The sequence below is a fragment of the Zophobas morio genome, unplaced genomic scaffold, assembly GCF_036711695.1.
Source record: "Zophobas morio isolate AGI-343-1 ecotype UQ-CSIRO unplaced genomic scaffold, CSIRO_AGI_Zmor_V1 ptg000022l, whole genome shotgun sequence".
NCBI classification, from domain to species: Eukaryota; Metazoa; Arthropoda; class Insecta; order Coleoptera; family Tenebrionidae; genus Zophobas; species Zophobas morio.
Genome location: NW_026972127.1, coordinates 2446421 through 2469165, shown reverse-complemented (window position 1 = coordinate 2469165; position 22745 = coordinate 2446421). Strand labels below are relative to the sequence as shown.

Here is a 22745-nt window from a genome sequence, read left to right as displayed (position 1 = left end):
CTCTGACAGGACGTGTTGAGGGCTCCATTTTATAGTTGTTGTTAAAATTTTACACTCAAATTGTATTTTATTAGATTAAGCTAAGAAAGTGTAGTAATCGAGTCCCTATATCAGCTTGCCAGTTTTACGTTGACCCCTAGATTCAGTGGTTGGAAATAATTCAATTACAAGTAATTCATTATCCCCACAAGTTGTCAAGAAGTAATTGTAACAAATTATTATTTTTTTGAGTAATTCAGTCACTTTTACAATGACTGCATGCAATTACTTTTAACCCAAATACTCAAAAATATTGTTTTGTTTTTCTCTACGAATCGAATAATGAATAATTGTTCCAGTCACTACGTAGATTACGAAAAAGTGGTCTCCCGTCGGTTCGTTTGTCTATCTGTTTGTATAATATAAACATAAACACACGAAGTTAAGCATGCGATTATTGCTGAGAGGCCATTTTTTCCAGTTTGTTTGGGGCTGGGGTGGTTGTTATTTTATAGAGGTTATCACAAAATAAACATAGCAAAATTAAATTTTATAATTTTTTAAAGAAACGGAATTTGTTGGATTTGTACTACTTCAGAAGCGAGGGAAGTTCTGTGGAAATAAATCTCAACTTTTTAAATGTTTATAAAAATAACAAAATGATATAAGATACAGGAGTTTTTGATTAATGATTTTGAGTGTTCTTGGAGTACGAAATAGGATTATCTAAGGACGATGAAATCACTTTCTGATAAGGAAATGTATTTATTTCATTGTTAGTTTCCTCCATAGTATGATTTACTTTTGGGAAACTTTGTTAAATTTCTCATATAATTCGAAACATCAAAGTAAAACGTGATAAACTCCGTTCTACACTTGTGTATTCCTGTAAGGTGTTTTCCAGCCAAACTATCAGCAACACCAGAAACATAGTACCTGTTTTTGTACTTGTACGCAAAACTGCTACCAATTTCGTAACGGCACTTGTCACCTGCAAAACAATTTTGTTCCTGCATTGCTAACACCTTAAAAATTCCTTCTTTAATTACCACTGTTTGAACACGACACGCAAGACCTGTGTTTTGTTAAAAACGGATGAAAAAGTATTTTGGTGCAACTTCGGCACGTAGAATGAGAAAGAAAACGGGTTGGTTGTTCGTTCGAAGTATCGATAGAATTGCGATTCTGAAAATTCCAACTGCTGATCTACAAAGTCGTTTAGTTCTTCCATAGCTGACAAATTGAAGTACTTACATAAAGAGTTTGATTCTCTATTGGGTTGTGATCTTGGTACTCGTCGAAACATATCGGCAGAACATTCCGCGACAGCACAAACGGCTTTTCTATTACCAAAAAAGCGGCACCACCAAGTCCAAGGGGACTAAAGTTCCTAAATAGATACATTTTAATCACCTGAAATTAAAAACTACATCCTCAATATTTAATTATAATAAAACCACGATATATTAATCTCAGCAAGGTTAAATTTACTTCAGAAAACTGGGCCTCAGTGTCTCTGACGTCGTTGAACACTTTGTAACTTTTTCCAGCAGCTACGGTGTAATTTTTCTGGAAGTGGAAGTCACTTTTGGGATCACGGAAACAAATTAGAGCTACAATTTTTCAAGTCATGAAAGTTTTCCACCAGGAATTCGAGTCTTGCCTGAAAGTATCATTGTTTCGCTTATTAGAGATCCACTACAAATAAGTTGATTGTTACGTTGTTCTTTGTTATAGGCATAGATAAACACATGCCAGGGGTAATATTTGTTGCTATCGGAAGACTGAGCGAAATTTCTGGTTGGCCATAGCCCGCATGCTGTAACAAATTGTAAGTTCTATGATATTGTACAATATATGCTAACCTGGCACACACTGAGGATGAGGCCGACTCCACGTCCCATCAAAGCAGATGTGATCGGGTTCATTTTCCAACTGCAAGTCTTCGTAAAAGTCGGCACACTGAATCTTGGCGCTGGTGCCATCCACAGCTTCAGTACAATTTTCTCTTTCTTTGCCGTTGTAGGTACATGTGACTCGCATAATTGGTGTGCTAATTATTGGTGGGCAAACTTCTGCGAGTAAATACAGATAGTTAATTTTAGCAATTTAAAATGGTAACATGTCTCAAAGATTTGAAACTTGTATTTATGACATAATATTATTTTAGAACTGACTACTCAACTTTTTAAAAATCTTAACATCGATACAAGCGCAAATGTGAACCAAGACTCCTTTCAAAAATTTTAAATCTGGATCTACAGAGGCTTGTTAAAGTTAAAGTTAGTAAAGTTTCTATCTGTCTGTCTGTCTAGTGTCTGTATCCATTTTTATTAGACAAGTAATCTCCGCACCTACTGGACCGATTGTTGTCATTTTTTGTATGTATATTAGGAATATCATGTAGACGGTTAAACACTAACCAAAATTTGGCTAATGATCCCCACGACCGACAAAATGACGTCATTTCCAAAATTTATAATAATTTTTTTTTTTTATTTTACAAAATAAGATACGCCTGCACTTATGATGTGTGAATCGTTCTCGAATTTTTACCCTAGACATCCAGAATTTTTGTAAAAAATTCAAAACTAAATAACAATATTGTGCAGTATAACTTTGAAACTGTAAAACCGATTGCTCTGAAATCTTGTAAATATCTTAACGTTATCGTAATCATGGTAAATCGTGAAGCAAAATTTATTCGTATACCCCTCCGAACAAATTGATGATCCTATCCAAATTTTTTAAGGAATATTGTGTAGATGGTAAAACTCTAACCAAAATTTGTCTGACAAAAATCGATGTCGTCATCTAAAAATATGCACAATGTTAATTCTAGAAATTACAGAAATTCTAAAATTCTGACCGAATTTGTGGAAAAATTCCAAATGTTGTGAAAGTCCCAAATATTCTAACCCTTTCAAAGGTTTTAAGGCTGTCAAAGATGCCAAAAACTCTAAGAAAGAACCATAAGAATTTCAGGAATTTCAAAAAATTAAAAAACGCTAGAGAAGACGGCAATTTAACAATTCTAAAAGGATTTCAGGGATTTCAAAAATCCCGAAGATTCCACAAATTCCAAATATTTAAAAATTGGAAAGATGATAAAAATACTAAAGATCTAAAAATATTTAAAATTCTAGAAATACTGAAGTATCTAGAAATAATGAAAATCTAAAAACTCTAAAGGTTATAGAAATTCTATTGGTTCTAAATTCTAGAGATTCTAAAAATTCCACAATTTCCAGTGGTTTGAAAGATTCAGAAAGTATAAAAGCTTTCACGGATTACATACCCTAGAAATTGCGAACACTTAAGATTCTAAAGAAACTAAAGTTCTAATGTTCTAAATATAAAAAAGATCCAACAAAATCTTAAAAATGTTTAAAAACTCGGGGGTACTAATGATCCCAGGCAGAAATTTTAGGTTTCATAAAACTCCTAGTAATTCTCAGTGTTCAAAATTTCCATAGATTGGAAAGACTCTAAAGAGTCTAAAAACTAGAAATTTTAAGGGCTCTGGGGGTCTAAAGACTCTAAGGACCCTAAGGAGTCAAAAGCTAAAATTATGTTTCGAATACTTGAAAGATTCTAAAGGTTCTAGAGAAATTCCCAAAGCCAAAGATTCTAAAACTTGTAAAAATCCCATGAACTCTTAAAATGCCAAAGATTTTAAAAATTCCAAAGACTTTAAAGAAAACAAAAATCTGAAGACCTAAAAATCGTAAAGATCAGAAAAATGCTTTCTTTAATTTTTATAAATCCTAAAAGCACTGAAGACCTTGAACACCCTAATTATCATCTCATAAATCTTGGAGAATGTAGAGATTCCAGAGATGCCAAAAATTCCAAAGACTCTTGAGATCTATAATTTTAGAAAATCTTAAAAAGTTTAGAAAGAGTGGGGAAAATGTGGTAGACCTAGAAATCTTGAAAATACTGGAAAAGATTGAATTTTCAAATTCTGGTATAACTGGAACCTGATAATTTTAGAAATTTTGGAAAATGTGGAAATTCATATCATTTTGTGTACTTTGGAAAATGAAAAAAATGTGGAAAGCCTCAACATGCTAGAAATTTTGAAAATTTTGCAAATACGAAGATTCCCAAAAATTAAAAGAAAACAAAAAATATTAAATCTCAAAATTTCAAAAGTTTACAAAATCTTAAAATTATAGGTATTCAAAAAATTCCAAATTTTCCAAATGTTTGAAATATTTGAAAGGTTTCAAACCTTTTAAAATTTCTAAAGACTCGACACATTCTAAAAATCTTGAAGTTTTCATACACTAGAATTTCCGAATTGTAAAGTCAACAAAGATGCTAAATAAACTAAAGTTTTAGGTCCTAAATAGAAGAAACATCCAACAAAATCTTAAAAATCGTAAAGATCTTGGAAGTATTAATGTTCCTAGAAATTATAAAAATTATAAACTTTATAAAATTTCTAGTAATTCTGAAGTATACCGATTTCCAAAAATTGTTAAAACTCTAAGGACTCTGAAAACTCTAAGATTCTAAATACTCTATATAAATTCTGTTACAAATATTTCAAAGATTCTATAATTTGTAAAAAACGCATGAACTTTTAACATGACAAAAATTTTAAAAATTCCAAAGACTCTAAACAAAACAAAAAACCTAAAAATCGTAAAAATCTTCCCTTAATTTTTATAAATCCTACAAGTATTAGGGGTCTTGAACACTCTAATTATTATCTTATACATCTCAGAGATACTAAAGATTCCAGAGATTCCAAACATTTCAAAAATTTAAAGATTCCCGGGGTCTATTGACTTTAGAAAACCTGGAAATATCTAGAAAGTGCGAAAACTGAGGAAAATGTTGAATTGTAAACATTTTATTGAATTTGTGAAAATATTCCAAATACTGTGAAAGATCAAAGTCTTCCCTAAATTTCAAAGATTTCGAGGATTCCACGGGTGTCAAAACTAAAAGGAGTCTATTAATACTAAATTGATATATGTGCCCTAGCTAAGATGTTAATGACGTTTTCAAAAATAAATATATATATGGAAAAACTGACTATAAAGTCAAAAAAATACGATGAAAAAAGAAAAATTTTTCAAAGTTGTATTTGTTCGACTATACTTTAGGCGCTAGGGAAGTTTTGTCGAAATAACTTTCAACCAATTTTTCGGATTTGGATAGATCCTTTTAGCAGTTAAAAAGTCGTAGTAAAAAGTCACTCTTTATATTCAGAATCTTCTGTTATTTTTAAAGATAAAAAAAACAAATTTTCAAAAATTTTCAATATTTCAGTGTTTAATTTATAAAATTCTGGGGATTATGACCTAACTATATATTTTTCATTCGAAAATTCTAATATTTTGAAAATAATGAATGCATTAATAAATAACTTGGCAAGTTTCTTTTTTTTTTGAAGAAACAAAACTCTGAGATTTATAAAGTAAAAAATTTTACAAGAAAAACGAAGCATCAACACGAAGGGAATTTGATCCTCTATTTTTTAAAAAATAAAAAGAAGACAAACTTTTGAATTAGTTGCCACACTATGTAAGTACCTAAGTCACTTGGAACTTTTATAGACACCAGAGGATATATATGCACATATTTTGAAAATATTCTTTTGAGCTTTCAAAAATGAATGATACACTTTTTTGAAGTGTTTTCAACTAATTACTTTTCAAATGACTTAAAAAAAAAATCTCCACAATTCTAACATGGAGTATAAAAGATTAAAACTCTCGTGAAATTAATGACAATATAAATAAATTGAGGAGATCTTTAAAGTCTTAACGGCTTTTTTGTTAATTATTTTTTTCAAAAATAAAATTTCGAGATCTCAAATTACATCCCATCGTATTCCCAAAATAATAAAAAAATATTGAATTTGCGTGAAAATTTTCTAAAAAATACAATACCGAATTTATTGAGTAAATAGTGGCCACACTGTAATCATTTAGAATTTTTTTTATACTCAAATCGTATTAATATCAGGAAAACAAAAAAAATTTAATGAAATAATAATAAAGAAGATGAAAAAATAAATTGAAAATTCTTTGAAATAATATTTAATGTTGTATGAACCGTAAACTGGCCCAAAACACAGTTTTTTTACTGACAGTTTTGTAACAAAAAACAAAAGAGTGAAATTTATAATTGCAAAAATTAAAAAAAAGACGAAATCTAAACACAAAAGGAATTTAATCTCCTCTTATTTTTAAAAATTAATAGAAAAACACAAAATTTTGAACATTTGAATGCTCAATTTATAATATCCTGAGGATTTTAAACTATTTTTTATTTGAAAGTACTACTAAGTATTTTAAAAATATTTTTGGAGTTTTCAAAAATGAATCAAACAAAAAAGTACGTACTCAGGCACCGCCCAGCCTCCTGCGACCATCTTCCGTTTCTGCAGATCATTGTCTGTGGACCTTCTAGTTTGAAATGCTCGTCACATTGTACGTGTATAATAGTTTTTGTTGCTACAAACATTCCAGGTTTAAGTATTTCCGCTCCAACAATTCGCCATTTACCAAATTGTGGAGGAATTGGTAAAATGCAGTTACTACTTAAATTAAAATTGTAAAAACTTTGATACCTCAACTGCAAGTATATTTTACCCGTTTGACAAATTTGTGACTGCTTGTCTTGTTGTAGGCAACGCATCTGTCGTCAGTCCAATGTCGCTACAATCAGAAATAACCCGACAATCAAAATGTCTAGATTTGTTGTTGGAAAAACGAATAAAAAGCTTGACAGTAAATAAAATTCTGAAACTCACGGCCTAAATTTGGCTTCTTTCTCTAGTACAAAGTTAATGTGGGAGGAAAAATTAGTATAAAGAGTGTATAGTTGACTGTTGCAGCCACCAGTTTGTGTGTTTCCTCGCGGTGAAAGACTGACAATTCCAATAATGTAATAGCGTTTGTCACGTTTGGCTACTAGACCTCCACCACTGTCACCTTTACACACAGAAGTACCTAAAATTTCAGCACTAGTTGTGATTATAAGACATTAAAATAAGTACTTGAATTTAAAAAACCAGCACAGAACTTATCGCCAGTCACATATTCGGTATCGTCTTCGGGTAGTCCCTCAATGCATTGCTGATCACTAATGAGAGGAACTTCTAACTCTTTAAGAACATCAGGACGACCTGTGAACTCACGAGTGTAACCCCAACCGCTGACCTACAAGAAATTGAAAGCCCAAAATCAAATTTCTAATACAAACCACGATTACATAAGCACGTGTTGTATTAGTAGGATCTAATAGCTCTATATATCTTGACGTCTCCCATATAACACATATAGGTCGAACGTTGATAGAAAGATCAAAGATTTGTGTCGTGATTATAATCGCAATATCATCAGCATACTGTCGAGCGTGTCCTCTATACTTCACCGGAATAAACATTTCGAGTACCTAAAAATAAAAACAGGGGTCACAGTTTTGCACGCGTAGTAACCTACAGAAGAAAACTGTGTGCTCTTTACATCGTCGGGATGATCGTACCGCAGAAAATATTTTCCAGCTGCCACTATATAATTTTCTTTTGGTGCTAGTTGAGCCTTACCATCTGTTATACAATGTGCCGCTACAACGTTATCACGACATGATAATCGTTCTGCGTCTTTGATGCATAACTTTACCTGTTAAGACGACCCTTTGATTCAATAGGGTTCCACCACAAAGTAAGATTTTGCTCTTAGCGTCATACAAAGCGATCTGCCATGGATATTTGCCTCTTTCGGCTTCAGTTCCTCCAACAATTAATGTAGGATCTACTACAGGAGACGGTTGGCCGCATACTAAAAATGATGCAAAGTCAAGATGCGTAACAATATTTACGTCAAAACTTACTGGGTACGCACGTGGGTAAACTCCCAACCCAGCTCCCGTTGGAGCACAGTCGAGCCGGCTCATCCTCCGGAGTCTGGAACTCGAAATAGCGGGCACAATGAAAGCGAGCCATTGTGTTGTCAAAAACATTGGCACAAGATTTCAGTGTTTGTAAGTTACGGCTGCAAGTTACCGTCATCGCCAAAGTGTTGCTTATCGTGGGGCACGTCTCTGAAAACGTTTTTCAAGAAAAATTTTTTTATATGGGAAAGTGTTACGTAAACACTGTGCAATTTGGTGTGTCCACGTCCCACGTTTACAAGTAGTGGAATCATCACCGTCTGGTATATAATTCTTGTTGCAACGTATTTCTAAGATTGTTCGTTCTGGTACTGACTTTCCAGGAGACAGTTGGGTAGAAGCGCCGTAGATGGTCCATCGACCAAATTGTGGGTGTTGTGGAAGAGTACAGCTGGTCAAAAAAGGGTGGATTCATCACGAAGGTTATCTTATAGTGTAATATTACCTGTTGCTGCGTCGTACTCTAATGTAGTTAGTGTAATCATACGCGCCATAAGTAAAACTATTTACTAAAAGGTTCAATTTGACGTGAGAAACAAGTAGAAAAGCGAAAACAAAATTATAAAATACATATCGAAGACAATAGTGTACTATGTACATACTTACTTAAAATGTATAATGTAACAATATACGCAAGAAACTGTGGGACACTCAACATCGTTATTTTGTATTGTACTTCGTCCACAAATTATGAAACTATTCGGCGTAGAACGAAGAATAGATACTGATATAAGGTAATAACATTTTTAAATCGAACTGATAACTTCTAGAGGAGGTCATGCTATTAGCATAAATATTTCGTTTGCTATCTTGATCCGAATTTATTTTTAAAAGTCCAGTTGCGTGGAATAGCGAGAGAAATAGTTTTGCAATGTACTATGACCACAATAGAGCTTACTCTCCGCCCTATCATACTTTAAAATATTAGACAGATACATAAATATCAAAAATATTTATTAATATTATATTTCTACGGAGATTAGAAATAATGGATTACTATAACTGAATTAACACTTTTACACGTAGAACCAGTTTATCTTTAGTTTTATATAAAAAATTTTGGAAAAAGTTTGATGCAACCAACAGTACTTTTCACAGCTATTATACAATTTGGAGTCATTTGACACATTTTTTTTATGCTTATTTGCTTTTTTTTTCAATTTTATGCATATTAAAACTTATATGCTTACTCAATGCTTTTTTCGACGAATATGAGTTTTAATGCATATTTTGTTCAAATGCCGGCTTTGTCGGGATGACAAATACTTGTTAGTTAGCCGTATCGTATCGTATGCATTTTACCTGGACTTGACCATTGAAGTACACTTACTCAAGACCCTTTCTGTGAATAGGTTCCGGTCGTTTGGGTAATAAAATTTTATTATAGGTTTGGAAAAATACTCCATAGATTTTATGACTTGAAATCCTTACTTCCGTTGATAATGAATTGAAGCTTTTAACCAGATGTTCTTTTTCGGCTTTTTGCGGCAAGACCGTTGAAGATTTTCTAGAAAAAAGGATTATTGTACCCAACTACCTACCTTAAAATTTTTCTAATAGAAACTTTTAAGTAAATGAACCGTTTATTTCACAACCATCAGTCTATCGCATCTGTCGTAGTACAGTGTTATGCGTGGTTTTCCCTTGTTACATGTTGAGTTCTTTTTGGTAATATTACTAATATTTTAAAAGAATGCCGAAAGTAAAATCGACGCCGGATGAGTGGATAAGGGATTTTCCAGAATTAAAATTAGAAAACAACAAAATATTCTGCAGAGCTTGTGTGAAAACCGTAAGCCCACTAATTTTTTTTTATCTATTTTCCTTTGTTAATCCTGTATATGTACGTTGTTTTAGATTCAAAGTGATAAAAAATATAACGTGACGCAACATGACAGAACGACTCTTCATGTAGAAAGGAAGAAAATGTTTGAAGTTTCTAAAATTAAACAGCAGACCATACATGAATGTGTTGCATCTACTTCCACAAAAGATGAGCAGTTTCAGTTTAATTTCGATTTATGTAAAATGATGATCCAGTCCAATATAACTTTAAAAAAATTGGAGAAAGGCCCTCTTCAAGAATTCTTTGAAAAACACTGCAATCGACATATTCCGGTTGAAAGTACTCTCCGAAAAAATTATGTAGACCCAGTGTTTCAGCAAGTTTACAACGAAATTAAACATCGCATTGGAGATGATTATTTATGGTTCGCTGTCGATGAAACAACCGATAGTTGTGGAAGATACGTGGCAAGTTTAATTGTTGGAATCTTAAATGAAAATTTCCCTAGTCGAGGGTATGTAGTAAATTTGAAAATGACAGTCTTACGTCACTATTTTTGCCAAATGCCGTACCGGCGAATAAAATTTATTGATGATCTCGGATGCAGCTCGTTATATGTTGAAAGCAGGGAATAATCTAAAAATATTGTACCCCAATTTAATTCACTCTACTTGCATTGCCCACGGTTTAAACAGAGTGGGCAATTGTAATGATTTTTTTTCTTAGAAACTTAAAACACATTTAAAATGGTAAATTTTTGTAAGGAAATATGGATTTTGCAGTTAAACTCCGCCCTCTTGGCTCACGACAAATAAAAAAATCATCAGAATTGAGATAGGGTGGGTGGGCGGGGCTTATATTTTGTTTTTTGTTTCTTGGCGTACATAGCCATCTTCTCACAACAAGAAACTTAAAAGATGGTTAAAATGGTAAATTCTTGAAGACAAATATGGATCTTGCAATTAAGCCCCGCCCTTCGATCTGACAACGAAAGAAACATTCATCACGGTTAAGAATTGAGATCGGGGCGGGGTCTAATTTTTGGCTTTAATTTTTTCTTATTGTACATAGTATTCTTTGGACAACACGATACTCAAAAACATATTTTTAATTTTTCATAGAGAAGTAAGGATTTTGCAGTTAAGCTCCGCCCTCTTGGCTCACGACGAATAAAAAAATCATCACAATTGAGACAGAGCGGGTGGGCGGGCCTACATTTTACCTTCGTTTCTTAAAATGTGTGCACTTATTTCGACAATAATAAACTTAAAACATGTCCAAAATGGTAATTTTTTGTAGTAATCTACTTAAATCCTCCACTTTTTTTCTACAAGTTCTTCAAATGCGGCCATCTACGTTTGCATTTAGGGATGCTTTCAGTTTTTTCGCTAGAATTTAAAAAACTCGAATTTGACAATTTGTAACTTTTAAACTAGACGAGCTATTTAGATGGGTCTTTTTTTTCTTAATCCTTGGAATGTCTTCTTTCCATCTCTACCGTGTTTGCAAGTAGGAGTGTTCCTAGGTTTTTCGACCGAAATTCTGCTCTTTCGCGTAACAAATAAAGCTTATTTTTTAATTTAAAGACAATGCAAAAAAATGAAATTTCGTAAATGTAAATGTTCAAGACAAAATCGCCAAAAAACGAAATTGTGATTTTGGAAAATCTCTTGCTATTGTGTATCCATTAGTGTTAAAGTGCGGTTTTTATTTTTTTAAATTTCGTTGTTAGTCTATTTTTTTGCCTCTACTTTCATATTTCTAAATTTCCTTTGTCTGATTTTTGTGGCCTGATATTTTAGAATCCACTTCAAATTTTGCCTTAGATTTTTAACGATAATAACATTACTGATTCTAGCAGTGTAACTGTGATTGTATTCGTGTCTTTACATTAATTTGTTTAAAAAATCGTTCGTTACGTACATGGAATGCATTTCGAAATTTTAATTAAACGGGTTTTTTTCATTACTAAAAATTTTGAAATAGTTATGCTGCAAAGTATTAGTTAATACACTAAAATTAAAAAGATCGCTGTCAAATACTTCTTGATTACAAAACTCTGTCGTTGATTGACTTTAAAATCTTCAGTAATAAAACGAAACGTCGCATGTTGTAAATTTCAATACACTTTTTGCGTAAATAGTAAAGACATTTTTTTTTATAGAAATTTAAAAATACTTACTAGTAGGTACAGTAAAAGTTACATTGTTAGAATCAGCATTGTTGGTTATGTAATAGTTAAAAAACTAAGACGAAATTTTGTATATTTTTTTAAATATGATGTGATAAAAAACCAAAAAACGCAATTTTGAAATTATGAATATTCAAGAAATAATTCGATTTACTATGAAATTTTAATACAAAAAAATTAAATTCTAGACAATCTTCTGTGAGTAAATACAAACAATTAGTTTTAGCAGGTTAAAATGGAATAGTCACCTTTGAACTTTTAAAAGCGATTATTTCATAGTTGTTAAGTAAATATAAGAGGGAAAACATTAAACTAAAATAAGCCACTTTGCAGAATAAAAATGTATTTATTTCACTACAAACTTGTTGAAAATAATACTTATTACGTTTCATATATAGATAATTTTGATAAAATAAAAGCACTCATATAATTCGAAATGTCTACGTAAGACATAAGAGCCTTAGAAGAGAAACCGTCACAGATCATGTGTTTAATTGCAACACCAGTTACGTAATATTTGTCGTCGTGCTTGTACACAATGCCCATTCCGGAGTAGCAAAGGGAAACGATTCCTACAAAATAATTTTTACTGTCATGTATTTCCAACATTTTAAAAATTCCATCCCAATATACCATTGTTAAAAATAGTCACACATTGGTGCTGCGGTGTAAAAGAATACTGAAAATCTTTATGCAGACAACTTTGACACTTCGAATGAGAAACATGATGAGCTGATTCTGTTAACAAAGAATTTTGCCAAAAGCAGCTGATCTACAAACAAAGATTACATTAATAATAATAATAATAATAATAATAGGACTTTATTAAATAATAATAGGCGAAGTCTAGCCATAGGCTATTCCACTTAACCTTAGATTTACAAGAAAATAAAACTAACCAAACAGTTTGTACAGAAAAACGGATTAAATATCTAGACAGGAGTCAGCTAGGTAATGATCAAATTAAACAATTTAAACTAATTAAATCTAAATTAAATTAAATTAAATTAAATAATCCATAATTAGAAACTAAATTTATACAAATAATAATAATAATAATAATAACAAAAAGTTAACAACAAGCAAGAGAACCACAATAATAAACTTAAACCTAAGTATTAATCAAGCATTTTTTAATTTTTTTCCTAAAACAATTGATGGAAGAACTTGAATTAAACTCTAATAAAAATTTATTGTAAACTTTGATAATATTGTACGTGAAAGATCTCTGAAAGATAGATGTATAATGCTTTGGCATTGACAGTTCTTTAAGATTCCTTAATGGGAGACTTGAGTTTAACATACTTTTTCTTGTATGAAATTTACAACGCAAGTAGGGCGGAGAGTTAGAGGAAAATAACTTGAAAGCAAAGATAGATAGGTGATACTGAAACAATTTGTCAATTTTCATCCAACCAAGCTCACAGATTTTCTGAGACACATGATCAAATTTCCTCAAACCAAAAATGAAACGACAACAATTATTTTGGATTTTTTGAAGACGGTATTTATCAATACTGTCAAGACATGGGTAATATATTACTAGGCAATAATTTATATATGACAAGACAAGAGACTCACATAATTTCTTCCTCAATTTAAAATTGAGTAAAAGGTAATTTGAATAAAGAAGTTTCAATGCTACATAAGATTTTTTAATAATGTTAGAAATATGGGTCTTAAAACGAAAATCGTCATCAATCACCAATCCCAAATTTCTTACAGTATGTAAAACTGGTAGTTTTATGTTATCAAATTTAACATTAATATTGTCAAAAACAACATTTTTAAATTTTCGGGGAGCGAAGCAAATAACTTTGCATTTATTTATATTCAGTTGGAGGTTAATATCAGATGAAACATTTGCTATATTTTGTAAGTCATTATTTATATGGTTAGATGCTATATCAACTTCGTTAGGTAGGAAATGATGCTGCATTTGGGTGTCATCTGCAAAGGCTCTCTTTTTAGATACTGAAGGTATCTCCAACAATTGGGAAGTATATATAGTAAAAAGAATTGGGCCTAAGACCGAGCCTTGCGGTACGCCTGATGTTATTAAGCCAATTTTAGATTTACCAGACTCGGTTACAACTTGTTGATGTCGATTTTGTAAATATGATTTGAAAAACGAAACAGAAATTTGATCGAACCCATAATATTCCAATTTTGTGCAGAGGAGTTGGTGGTCCAAAGTATCAAAAGCTTTTGAATAATCTAAAAGAGTTACAATACTTGCGTGGTTTTTGTCAAGTTCAATCAGGCAATCATCGATAACAGAAGCTAGAGCTGTTGTTGTGCTATATCCCTTGCGAAAACCAGATTGATCTTCAGATAATATCTCTTCTTTTACTATAAAATTAAAGATTTGATTATAGATACATTTTTCTAAGACTTTAGATAATGTTGGAAGAATACTTATTGGTCTTAGGTGTTGTGGAGAGTTTACCTCGTCGATTTTGGGAATAGGATGAATTAAAGCCACTTTCCATAATTCTGGAAAGTATCCAGTCTCCAGACAGCAATTAATAATGTGAGTAATTGGCTGAACTATATTAGGACAACATAATTTAATCATGTAAGCAGAGATACCATCAATACCCATAGCATTAGATTTCAGGCTATTTATGATTTGAAACACTTCCTCCTCAGTGGCCAATGAAAATTTAAAGTTACTATTTGGTTTATATTTGATACCTTTTATGTTATTAGCAGCTTCAACACAGTTTTGGGGAGGAGTGAATACTGACAAAAAATATTCATTTATTTCATCAGCACTGAATGTAGACAGATCACATCCTTTAACTTTTTTTTGAATATTTAACTTTTTTAGTGCAACCCATAGTCTTTTTTTGTTTGAAGTATTACTTTCATAATCTAAGTACGCTTTTTTTTCCCGTTTCAGTGCAGCAACCGTAGAATTTCTTAGCTGCTTATAAAATAGCCAGTGCTGAGCAGATTTAGTTTGCTTATATAAACTTAATGCTCGATTTCTTTGTTTCATCAATTCTTTAATAGAAGGGGTGAGCCAAGGTGCATAGGGCTTTGAGATGAACGAGGTTTTGAACGGAGCGTGATAGTCAAATAATTCTAACACAGTTGTGTTAAGGTACCTGATTTTATCTTCAATATTGAGGATGTAATAAATGTTATCCAAAGATTTTTTATTTAAGTCTAACATAAATTTATCATGCAAAAAGTCCTGCTAGGGTTGATAAAGGGCCAAAGTTACATCAACAGTTTGGTTTTCTGTAAGCTTGTGATTTTGACTTGTATCTAAGCATACCGGAAGAACACTCTCCGACAATACAAAAGTTTTCTCCGTAACTAAAATAGCGATGTCACCAGCAGTAGTTACAATATTAAATTCTCTAGGTATGAACATTTCGTGCACCTAAAATTAATAACAGCTTTTCTAACAAATTATTAATGAAGACAGTTTATTATTTTTGCTAGGTGGTTAAATTTACCTGAGAAAACTGAACTTTAGTGTCTGCGGAGACGTTGAAGTACTGGTGTTCATTTCCAACAGCTACGATGTAATGTTTTTTAGATTTCAAATTTTGTTTGTCATCAGTAACGCAATGTGCAGCTGAAATTGTTTGCATTGTGAAGATCTCCGACTAGGGTTTCGATCTCACCTGTAAGTATAATTCGTTCACTTAAAAGAGATCCAACGCAAGAGAATATATAATCCTTCATTCCAGTTTCCAAGTCCTCATGGTATATAGATACGTGCCATGGAGCATCTCTATTGTCACTGGAATACCCGTTAATAGTTAAATTTGTGGTTGGCTTTTGCCCGCATACTGTAACAAATTGTGTAAAGTTCTATAATATTGTACAATAACGCTAACCTGGTACACACTGAGGATTTGGTTGATCCCACATCCCATTAGTGCAGACGTGAACGCGTTTGCTTTTCAACTGCACGTCGTAAAAGTTGGCACACTGAAACCTGGCACGAGTGCCTTCCACAGCTTCAGTACAATTTTCTCTTTCTTTGCCTTTGTAGGTACATGTGACTCGCATACGTGGTGTGCTAACTATTGATGGACAAAGTTCTGCGAGTAAATACAGGTAATTAATTTTAGTCATTTAAAACTATATACATTTACTATCAAAGGTACTGCCTTTGTTCCCGTTTTTTCCAAATATTTGCAAATTTTACCAATTTCAAATAACTTTTGCTTTAAGATGATTCAGGCACCTCGATAGTACCACATATAAAAGATTCGAAAACTTGTGTGTATAACATAATTTTTCTGAACTTACTATCCAGATTTTAAAAATCGTAACATCGTTAAAAGTTCACAATACAAGGCAAAAATAATTAAATTTGCACTATAATAACACAATAGAAAAACACATACTCAGACATCGCCCAAGTTTGCGCGACCACTTGTTCTTTCCACAATTAATTACCCGTTGACTATCAAGTTTGAAATGCTCGTGGCATTGTACGTTTAGACGAGTTCCTCTTGCCACTGACATTCCAGGTTGAAGGCTTTTTGATCCAGTAACAAACCATTTGCCAAATTCTGGATGGTTTGGTAAAATGCAGCCACTATTTAAACAAAATTCCTAGAACTGTAAAATCTGTTCCTTGAAAAGGAAGTGTATTTTACCCATCAGACGTATTTGTAACTATCACTCTTGTTGATGGCGACTCTGTACTGAATACAATATTGTTACAGTCAGAAATGGCTCCACAGTCAAAACGTCTACGTTTGTATTAGGAAAAATGAATTAAAATCTTGACAGTCAGTAAAGTTTTAGAACTCACGGCCTAAATTTGGCTTCTTTCTCGAGCACAAAATCGTCAAGGTAGAAAGACAATTTAATGTAAAGAGTATAGAGCTGACTATTGCAACCACCATGTTTTGTGGCTCCCCGAGGTGAAAGACTAACAATTCCAATGATGTAGTAACGTTTATTGCGTTTAATTACCAAACCTCCACCACTGTCGCCTTTGCACACAGAAGTACCTATAATTTTAGGGTTTGTTACGATTCCAAAAAATAAAAACATTTACTAGAATTTAAAAAGCCAGCACAGAATTTATCGTCAGTCACATATTGTATGTCGTCTTCGGGTAGTTCCTCAATGCACTTCTGATCAGTAATGAGAGGAACTTCTAATTCGTTAAGAACATCAGGACGATCTGTGAACTCACGAGTAAAACCCCATCCGGTGACCTACAAGAAATTGAAAGCCCTAAATCAGATTTCTGATACAAACCATGATTACATAAGCACGCATCGTTTTAGTAGGATCTAATAGCTCTTTATAACGTGTCATCTGCCATATAATACATATGGGTCTAACGTTGATAGTAAGATTAAATATTTTACTCGTAACAATAAGGGCAATGTCTCCAGCATAATGTCGAGCGTGTCCTCTGTACTGATACGGAATAAACATTTCAATTACCTAAAAATTAAAAACAGGAGTGACAGTTTTGGACATCTAGCAACCTACAGAGGAAAACTGTGTGCTGTCAGCATCATCAGTATGATTATACTGGCGAAAATATTTTCCAGCTGCTACTATATATTTCTCTTTTGGTTGTAGGTGAGCTTCAACGTTTGTAATGCAGTGTGCCGCTGCAAATGTTTTATTGAAGCGTTTAATATAGTATATTATTAGCCAAGGTTGCAGAGCCAAGCATTCTAGACCGAGCGCAAATTAGAACCCGAGACGCGCAGCGTCGAGGGCTCTAAGTGCGAGGTCTAGAAGTGGCTTTGCAACCGTGGTTAATATACTATTTTTTTCACTAGTAGAAACCATAAGACAATAAACTGAAAAATAAACGTTCAATTTTTTGACGCAACATGATTTTGTTTTGATTTCTAATCAAACTTGATCTAAATCTTCAACACAAAGAAAACCGTTTATACTTGTCGCTGAGTTAATCATTTTATCTTCTACCATCTACCAACTACCATGCGTATACTCAAGTAATGTTTGTAGCACACATTTGTTCATTTTTTAAGAAATAATCACATCAAACATTGCGTACATAACCTCAATTTTTCTTTTTGAACCCGTGGTAGCAAAAGTTGAATTTGCTACCACTAAATGAGTCGACATTTGCATGCGTCCAGGCTGCTAGTGAAAAAAATATATTTTCTTTTTTAGTAAATCACTTTACCTGTTAAGACGACTCTTTGATTTAATAGGGTTCCACCACAAAGCAAAGTTTTGCTCTGAGCGTCATATAAAGCGACATGCCATGGGTATTTACCTCTTTTTGCTTTCTTTCCACCAACAATTAATGTAGGATCTGCTGTAGGCGATGACTGGCCGCAAACTAAAAATAAAGCAAACAACGTATCAATTCATTTCTTTGTGTCGAGAAAAGTCTGCTAGAACAAATAACACCTGAAGTGTACCAAGTTACAGAGAACGAATGGAAGACCGAATGTCTGAAATGTGAAGATCAAAAGTTAACTAACTAAAAAGCAAAGTCAAAGTTAAGTAATCTTCTTATCAACTACGTAAATTCAACCAAACCAAAAATTGTAGCAACGATATAACATTTCAAAACATACTGGGTACGCACGTGGGTAAACTCCCAACCCAGTTTCCGTTCGAGCACCATTGTGTCGCTTCTTGGTCCGGAGTCTGGAACTCGAAATAGTCGGCACAGTGAAAGGACGCAACTGTGCCATCAAAAACGTTAGCACAAGATTCTAGTGTTTGGTTGTTACGGCTGCAAGTCACTCTCATTGCCAAGCTGCTGTTTATGGTGGGGCAGGTCCCTGCAAAATCTTTTCAAGAAAAATTTTCAAATATAGGAAGTGGTTACGCAAGCACTGTCCAATTTTGGGTTTCCATGTCCCCCGGATACAAGCAGTGATGTCTTCACCGTCTAATTTGAAACCCTTCTGGCAACTTGTTTCTAAGACTGTTTGTTCTGGTACCAACGTCCCAGGGAGCAACTGGGAAAGGGAGTTGTAAATGGTCCAATTACCAAATTGTGGGTGTTGTGGAAGAACACAGCTGATCAAAAATTGTTGGATTCCTCATGAAGGCAATTTTATAACGTAATATTACCTGATGCTGCGTGGTAGTCTAGTGTAGCTACTATGACCATACGCGCCACAAGTAGAATTACTTACTAAAAGGTTAAATTTGATATAAAAAACAAGAAGAAAAGCGATAAGAAATAAGTTATAAAATTTCTATACACATACACAGACTTACTTAAAATATGTAATGTTATAATTTTAGCTACAAACTGTAGGAGACTACAGGTCGTCATTTTGTATGGTACTTCGTCCACCAATTATGAAGCATATTCAACGTATAAAGAAAAATAAATATTGATATAATTCAATCAAATTTCTAAATCGAACTGATAACTTCTAAAGAAGGTCACGCTCTTAGTATAAATATTATTTTTGATATCTGCTTTGTATAGATTGACTAACTAAAATCTAGACTAGAAGGGGAAATGTTTATTGGAACAAAAATTAGATTTGAATACGCATAGTGTTATATTAAACGAAAAAATTCACGCCATCAAAATAATATTAAAACACATTTTAATATAAATTGATAATTGAAACATTTGGTCGGATTCAATCACTTATTTCTTTATATTTACTACAAGATATCATAAAGGGGGAATTTTAGTGCTTGTACAGTGTATATGTAGATTAGCTTCTAAAAACTGTCACGATTTCGTGATCGAAACTGTTGCGGGTTTTGATTAAGTAGTTAATAGGTATAAAGTAAATATAAGTATTTAATTAAAAAACATGAATGTTATCAAACCTCTTTGCTTCGTTTATCATCAACTATACATTAAAAAATTAAGTGCATGTTAAACTTTTGGACAAAGTAGGAAAATGAAGTATTTACTAAGTACAGGACATGTTATAATTTCATGTTTTCATGATCCCTAGATTACGAAAAAAGTGGTCTCCCATTTCCGTCTGTCGTTTGGCCGTCTGTCTATCTGTCTGCATAATATAAATATATAAACACTCGAAGTTAGGCATGTTATTATGAGTAGAGAGCGGATTTCTAGGTTTAATGCTTTTTGTGAAAAATGTAAGCACTTCAAAACTTTTTCATATCTGTAACTATGATACAATTTGGAGTCATTTGACACATTTTTTATGCTTATTTGCTTTTTTTTCAATTTCATGCATATTAAAACTTATATGCTTATTTAATGCTTTTTTCGACGAATATAAGTTTTAATGCATATTTTGTTCAAATGCCGGCCTTGTCTGGATGACAAATACTTGTTAGTTAGCCGTATCGTATCGTATGCATTTTACCTGGACTTGACCATTGAAGTACACTTATTCAAGACCCTTTCTGTGAATAGGTTCCGGTCTTTCGGTAATAAAATTTTATTATATGTTTGGAAAAATTAAAGCTTTTAACCAGATGTTCTTTTTCGGTATTTTGCGGCAAGACCGTTGAAGATTTTCTAGAAAAAAGGATTATTGTACCCAACTACCTACCTTAAAATTTTTCTAATGGAAACTTTTAAGTAAATGAACCATTTATTTCACAACCATCAGTCTATCGCATCTGTCGTAGTACAGTCTTATACGTGGTTCTCCCTTGTTACATGTTGAGTTCTTTTTGGTAATATTACTAATATTTTAAAAAAATGCCGAAAGTAAAATCGACGCCGGATGAGTGGATAAGGGATTTTCCGGAATTAAAATTAGAAAACAACAAAATATTCTGCAGAGCTTGTGTGAAAACCGTAAGCCCACTATTTTTTTTTATCTATTTTCCTTTGTTAATCCTGTATATGTACGTTGTTTTAGATTCAAAGTGATAAAAAATATAACGTGACGCAACGTGTCAGAACGACTCTTCATGTAGAAAGGAAGAAAATGTTTGAAGTTTCTAAAATTAAACAGCAGACCATACATGAATCTGTTGCATCTACTTCCACAAAAGATGAGCAGTTTCAGTTTAATTTCGATTTATGTAAAATGATGATCCAGTCCAATATACCTTTAAAAAAATTGGCGAAAGACCCTCTTCAAGAATTCCTTGAAAAACACTGGAATCGACATATTCCGGTTGAAAGTACTCTCCGAAAAAATATGTAGGTCCAGTGTCTCAGCAAGTTTACAACGAAATTAAAAATCGCATTGGAGATGATTATTTATGGTTCGCTGTCGATGAAACAACCGATAGTTGTGGAAGATACGTGACAAGTTTAATGTTTGGAATCTTAAATGAAAATTTCCCTAGTCGAGTGTATGTAATAAGTTTGAAAATGTCAGATAAAACAAATGGCAATACGATTGCCAGATTTGTAAATGACAGTCTTACCTCACCATTTTTGCCAAATGCCGTACCGGCGAATAAAATTTTATTGATGATCTCGGATGCAGCTCGTTATATGTTGAAAGCAGGGAATAATCTAAAAATATTGTACCCCAATTTAATTCACTCTACTTGCATTGCCCACGGTAAACAGAGTGGCTGAAGGAATACGTTTGCAGTTTCCTACTGTTAATAAATTAGTAGCAAATGGTAAAAAGATTTTTGTTAAAGCCCCACTAAGAGTGCAACATTTTAAGGAAAAATTTCCAAACATACCATTACCCCCAGAGCCGATTATAACGAGGTGGGGAACATGGTTACAGGCCACATTTTATTATGACAAATATATCAAAGAATTCGAGGAAGTAGTTACAGAGTTTAGCGAAGATTCTTCTCAATCGATTAAAGATTGCATAAATATTTTGGAAAACAAAGATTTGCGACAAGATCTAGCTTTTCTAAGAAGCAATTATCAATTCGTATGTGAGGTAATAGAAAAGTTAGAAAAACCCAACATGTTGTTGGTAGATGCCATAAACTTAGTGAAAGAATTTAAACAACAAGCAAACGCAGTAAGGGGTGATATTGGTACTAGAGTATCTCAAAAACTTGACGAAGTGTTAAATAAAAATGCAGGTTTGGGTGTTCTTTCCGACGTTGCTCGTGTTTTAAAAGGCAGAAGGTGGAAAATTTGGAGTTAGATTCAACATTAGTTGCAAAATTCAAATTTGCGCCAACAACGAGTGTGGATGTTGAACGCACATTCTCCAATTTTAAACACATTTTAAATGATCGGCGAAAAAATTTTACAGTGGACAACTTGGAACATATTACATCATAAATTGTTTTAAAGAAAACTGAAATACGTGTGTAAAATATAAACTCTAGGCTTATTGTAATAATATTTTATCCAAAGTTCTAAGAAGTGTTCTTTGATTTGTAATATGATTATCTTTTTAATGCTTTTTTGCTTAAAATAAAACTTTTTTAATGAAAGTGTTATGCTTATTTAATGTTTTTTTGCTTCAAATAAAACTTTTTTATTGAAAATGTTGTGCTTATTTAAGCGCTTATTCTTAATTTTTTTGTGCTTATAAATCCGCTCTCTAATTATGAGAGGCCATTTTTTCCGTTTGTTAGGGGCTACGGTGCTGTTATTTATGCCGGTGGTTTTTACTTTATAGAGGTTATCACAAAACAAACATCGTAAAATTAAATTTTACAATTTTTCAAAGAAACGAGATTTGTTGGATTTGCACCTACTTCAGATGCGAAAGAAGTGCTGTGGAAATAAACTTCGATTTTTTTTTATTTTTATAAAAGTAACCAAATGCGTTTTTGATTATTGGTTTTGAGTATTTGAGTATGAGATATTATCTAAAGACAATTAAATAGCTTTCTCATAGAGAACTGTATTTATTTCATTGTTAGTTTTCTCCAGAGTATGATTTACTTTCGGAATACTTTGTTAAATTTCTCATATAATTCATAGCATCAAAGTAAAACGTAATAAACTCATTTTCACACTCGTGTATTCCAGTAAGGTGTTTTCCAGCCAAACTA

General features: G+C 32.6%; 2 protein-coding genes across 3 annotated transcripts; both read right to left on the bottom strand.

Moving 5' to 3' along the window:
* Window positions 1-657: 657 nt before the first annotated feature.
* Window positions 658-16454, bottom strand: LOC135133831 (uncharacterized; the record flags this gene model as incomplete). The annotated part of the gene is made up of 23 exons (XM_064062350.1): window positions 658-970; window positions 1029-1185; window positions 1234-1392; window positions 1471-1592; window positions 1643-1798; window positions 1845-2054; window positions 6345-6541; window positions 6594-6659; window positions 6755-6953; window positions 7001-7163; window positions 7216-7398; window positions 7446-7570; window positions 7626-7784; window positions 7837-8046; window positions 8094-8287; window positions 8342-8497; window positions 12259-12445; window positions 12507-12645; window positions 15106-15267; window positions 15344-15465; window positions 15515-15682; window positions 15731-15937; window positions 16247-16454. Coding segments are annotated over 23 exons (3864 nt in total), but the record flags the coding sequence as incomplete, so codon positions are not given.
* LOC135133702 (clotting factor C-like) lies at window positions 16383-19174 on the bottom strand. 2 transcript variants are annotated; one of them, XM_064062182.1, is made up of 10 exons: window positions 19083-19174; window positions 18933-18996; window positions 18685-18878; window positions 18428-18637; window positions 18028-18186; window positions 17355-17479; window positions 17124-17306; window positions 16909-17071; window positions 16660-16861; window positions 16383-16597 (listed from the first exon to the last, which is right to left on the bottom strand). In XM_064062182.1, the coding sequence occupies exons 1-10, from the start codon at window positions 19138-19140 to the stop codon at window positions 16498-16500; spliced, it is 1458 nt and encodes a 485-aa protein (XP_063918252.1). In that variant the 5' UTR covers window positions 19141-19174; the 3' UTR covers window positions 16383-16497. The 2 variants fall into 2 exon arrangements, with proteins under 2 accessions (XP_063918252.1, XP_063918253.1); XM_064062183.1 differs by having other exon boundaries at window positions 16514-16587; window positions 16647-16861.
* Between the last annotated feature and the right edge of the window lie 3571 nt (window positions 19175-22745).

Excerpts from the sequence above, each read along its gene's own strand:
- LOC135133702 (XM_064062182.1), bottom strand. The coding sequence starts at position 19,140 with ATGACGACCTGTAGTCTCCTACAGTTTGTAGCTAAAATTATAACATTA. Across the intron at positions 18,879-18,932 it reads AGACTACCACGCAGCATCAG|CTGTGTTCTTCCACAACACC; the intron begins GTAATATTACGT and ends ATTTTTGATCAG. Across the intron at positions 18,187-18,427 it reads TTTACCCACGTGCGTACCCA|TTTGCGGCCAGTCATCGCCT; the intron begins GTATGTTTTGAA and ends CTTTATTTTTAG.